Source organism: Centruroides sculpturatus, unplaced genomic scaffold, assembly GCF_000671375.1.
Source record: "Centruroides sculpturatus isolate CEXI.00-Female unplaced genomic scaffold, Cexi_2.0 scaffold814, whole genome shotgun sequence".
NCBI lineage: Eukaryota > Metazoa > Arthropoda > Arachnida > Scorpiones > Buthidae > Centruroides > Centruroides sculpturatus.
The window spans coordinates 174,171-178,730 of NW_019384989.1; the positions used below are offsets into that span (position 1 = coordinate 174,171).

The 4,560-nt window shown below is 32.1% G+C and overlaps 1 protein-coding gene across 1 annotated transcript; it reads right to left on the minus strand.

Annotated features, from left to right (window-relative positions):
• Positions 1–539: 539 nt before the first annotated feature.
• Positions 540–1,007, minus strand: LOC111632981 (pre-mRNA-splicing factor RBM22-like). The gene is made up of 2 exons (XM_023377497.1): positions 767–1,007; positions 540–691 (listed from the first exon to the last, which is right to left on the minus strand). Exons 1-2 carry the CDS (start codon positions 969–971, stop codon positions 555–557), a joined length of 342 nt encoding a protein of 113 aa, XP_023233265.1. The 5' UTR covers positions 972–1,007; the 3' UTR covers positions 540–554.
• Between the last annotated feature and the right edge of the window lie 3,553 nt (positions 1,008–4,560).

The window sequence follows — 4,560 nt, forward strand, 5'->3', positions numbered from 1 at the left end:
TTTTTAATTATTTATTGAAAAGAAATGCAAAAGAATGTTTTCTTTTAAAATGTAACAACCAGTTTTGTCAGAACTGAATATTTTAATTTTATTTTTTTAATGCAAACTACTTATGCAGTTACTGAAAAGCATTTAATCTTAATTCAAAAATTAATATTGCTTGAAACTTTATAGAAAGAATCAAAATCTTTTGCTGAATGTTTACACAGGAATGTTTTCTGTATGAGAAATGAAGTAATCAAAGAAGTAATGCATAGACCATCAAAAATTTGGTTAGTGATCATATATTGTCAACTACATAAATTACTAGATTTATAACTTGAAATGTTGTGGCAATTTTATGAAATAAATGCATTTGTCATGATGCCTCAATAACACGTTGCAATGAACAAAAAGTTTACAATTTCAATGGTTTGTGTTATCAGAATAAATTTTTTCATTTTTGTCTTGCTGCATGACATGCAACAATATGATATTCAAATATATTTATGAATATGGTGTACATACATACTTTTAAAATTTGTAATGTATCAAATATTAAATCTCTTAAAATTTTAACTTGAAAACTTACCCATTGGAGGAGGATGGGGCATCATTGCTGGATGCGGAATAGGTGGCGGTGGTAAATTTTGTGCAGTTGGTGCAAGATTGAAATAATTGTTTGTTAATTCATCAGGTGGTGGAGGTAAAGCTGAGAAAAACAATTTAAGATTCAGAATTATGTTATCACAAATTCTCGATATTTGTAATTCAGAAAAAATATTACCTCCTGGAAGTCCTGGAACTGGTTCCAATTTCTTCCCTTCTCCTTCTTTAGTAGTGGGTACAGAAGATTTTGCTTGAGACCTACCCCATTTAATTGTCAATCTCCTACCACATAAAATAAGTTTATTAAATGCTTTTTCAGCAGCTAATTCAGCAGCAGTTCTTGTAGTAAACTGTATAAAAGCACATTGTTGTCTTGCCAACATAGTTATGGACCTAATTTCTCCAAACTGATAAAAATAGTCCCTAAAATAAAAATTTCAAATGTTATTATTATTTTAAAAGTAATATTACAAAGCATAACTGCATAAAACAATTTAAAAAGCAACTACTTAAGTAAAAAAATATATATTTCAATATAAAAATACACTAAAAAACATTATATGNCTATAAACTCATTTAAAGCTAAACTGGTTTTGTACATTATGTGTATGTATTATTAACTATGCCCAACTATAAATTTACCTTGAAAAAAATAAATGGTGCCCGCCATCTGACCGGTATTCTAGAATGTGCTCTTAGGTACAAAAAGGTTGGGGACCCCTGCTGTAGAAAAATCTAGAAATACACTTTTGTATATCGTTAGTAGTTGCCAGAAAGCTCTATAAAGTAGAGATAAATCTGTAAATTTGAAAACTATAAACATAAATTTAAATTTCTCAAAAAATAAATTAAAAAATATCAAAAGTCGCTACTTTTGGCTGATTTGTCTGAGGTCTCCGCTACCTCACTACGTCCCTCTAAAAATCGCCACAGTTGGGAACACTGGTGAGCAGACATCTAGGGAGTAAGTAAGGCGAAATGTAATCGCCAAACCGCGCTGTAGAAAGGCGGAAAAATTTAAAATGTAAAAATATAATTTATTGTGAACAGCAGTTTGGCCCCCCCTTACAAGTGGGCCCTGTGCGAGTTCACCTGTTGCACCTGCCTAGTTACGGCTCTGTGTGTAGAAATAATGAGATAAAGCAAATTTGAAGGCATTCCATAGATAACCGTTCAACATTTCGTATATTTCGTGTCTTACCTGGTTCTTTAAATTTTTTTCTATTAAATTTCTGAAGATTTCATTTCCATCTTCCAGATACGAGAATTTCACAGATATGAATCCCACGTTTATTATCAATAGAGTGGCATCATCAAAAGTTGGGGAGTGGAAATAATTTTGATGGTCAAGACAGTAGGACCGACGTCACTTACTGTAAAAAAGTTCAAAATCGTATTTCCTGCAATTTCCAATTCTGCAAAGTATTCCACTGTTAAAGAGTGGAAAGTTAAAGTGCAAACTATGAGAAGTTCTTTCGATTATGTCAAATAAGCGCAAGGTCCATCTCTTTTCAGATCCACCATATTCTTTATTTTCCCACTGTGGAATTTGATTCTGATATCGTCCATTAAAGTGTAGTGCAAGAAAAAAGAATCGAATGATCCATGATTCATCACTTTTGAAAAGTTATCGTGGAGGACCTCATCTATTTATGTGTTTGTACTATTTACTACAGTTGCCTCATTGAAGCTTACTGCAAATCATAAAACAATACGTCATTTACTGTGTGACATTTTATGTAGAGTGCATCAAGAATGTTAACACATGTATGGAGAAGGTTTGCAGCCATTGAGGTACGGATACTAAGGCCAAACATTTTTGAGAACTGCACAATTGTTTCGTAACTTCTTGTACGTGATGGAATATTAAGTAGAGGATAACTCGCTACTACAAATCCTACGTAACAAGTTATGTAGTAGTGTTAACATTTTTGAGGTGCCCTATCTAAATACAAATACAATATACCTGTGTAAACCGTATATTTTTCCGGTTCGGTAGGTTTCTGTTTTAAACAGGTTTATTTTAACACAGAAAATCTCTGCATTCTGAATAATTTTTCCCGTTTAGACAGGTTTCCGTTTTATAAAGGCTCCGTTTTGAACAGGTTTTACTGTATATAAAATCAAGTTTGTATGTATTTATTTTAGGTAAAGGGTTCTATACCGTTAAACGGATCTGCACCAAATTTGGTATGAGTATTTTTTTGCCACGCTAGAAAAATACCATGGGGTCCCTATCCTAAAGCCCATCCTTTTAACTTAAGCACGAGCAATTTTTTGTATTTTGCAGTTTCATTAGTATAAATATTCAGGTCAATAAATGTTGAGTACATTTTAGTTACTAAGACTATTTTTTCACCCTCTCTCAATCCAATCTCACCAATCCCACATCCTCTCAAGAGCCCGGGCACAAGCAGCCAGTATAATATATATATATATAGTACTAGCTGTTACCCACGACTTTAACCTTACCGCTGAGAATGATGAGAATTGCTGAGAATCAAACGAACTATTTTCAATTTGATCAATTTTCTGGAACGTTTACAATCGTTCTATAATCGAATCAATAAGCAAAAAGAAACTCGAATTTAAAACGGTTTGAACATTTGGTTAAAAAATCGAAATATATCAAAATATTTATAACTGTGTCTGAAATGTTATCAATTTAATACACCTAAGTACTCAACGAAAACAAAAAATTGCATCTAAAATAGTACAGTAAAAGCCATTCTTCAGGTCAAGCCTTAATCCTTTTCCTCTCCCCCGCGGGGGAATTTCGAAAAATCCCTTCTTAGTGTGAGTTTTCATGACGTACCCTAACTGTGTACAAAATTTCATTTCTTTAAGTTCAGCAGTTTGCTCTGGGCAGTGATAAATCAGTCAGTCAGTCAGGACAAGTAATTTTATATACTGTATTTAGATATACAGTATATAATTAATAATCAACGTAGTAGAACTCCAATTATCCGAGGCGAATCGAAATACCGCCGATCCACATTATCTCGGATAATCGGAGTTTTACTGTATTTGGAAATGAAAGTGAAATTTTCTTAACCAAAAGAGCAGGAACGATCATGAAAATGACGAGTTTCATACTTTTTCGTTAGTAAACCTACTAAAAAAATGGCTAGTTAACATGTAGAGTATTAATCACTTATTCCATAACATATACAATATAGCAATTTCCATTTAAACCAGGTTTCCATCGAAATAAATTTATTTCTTTTTATTTTATTAAAATGAAATTTGTACCTCCCGTTGTACTGCACGCTATTCTGGAACAATTAAAATGTACACGTAGATTCTCCACATGTAGAGTAGTATTTTGTGTATTATACGCAATAAAAATTCACACTGGATTTATGTTATTTTTAAAACTTGCGATGTTTGCACAGGAAACACAATTCAGTTCACATAAAGGTACCAAATTTCGAATTCACAGAAACTTGAGACAGTACTTAAAATCAATAAATAAACAACTTTTAATATCAAAAGGAAACATAAATGATAATTGATCTCTCCACCTGTTTTGCTTATTTATATCTTGACGAATTTATTGTTTCACAGCAGTGGTAGTTTCAAGAACAATGGAAGGAGTAAAACAACGTATTTCGCTGCGAAAATAAAGTCAATCGCAATTGATATTTTAAAAGAGAATCAAAAGGAAAAAGCGTAATTCATGACACCGTGACGGAAGAAATTATTCGATATAAATACAGTAGTCACAGATTACCACGTGTAATTTTCGAACCTATTTGATGTTTTCTTAAGATAACCTGAGCACCACCGTGTACTGTACAATAGCTAGATAAAAATTATTCAGTCTGTGGTTGTTTTAGCTATCTCAGGCTAAAAAAAAAAATTAAATGAACTATTCGATGGTAATGTTAACGTGCGTAAATTCCATTAAACATAAATTTACATTTAAAATTAAACGTTTCATAATACAGATAACAGAGATTTAAACTGTAT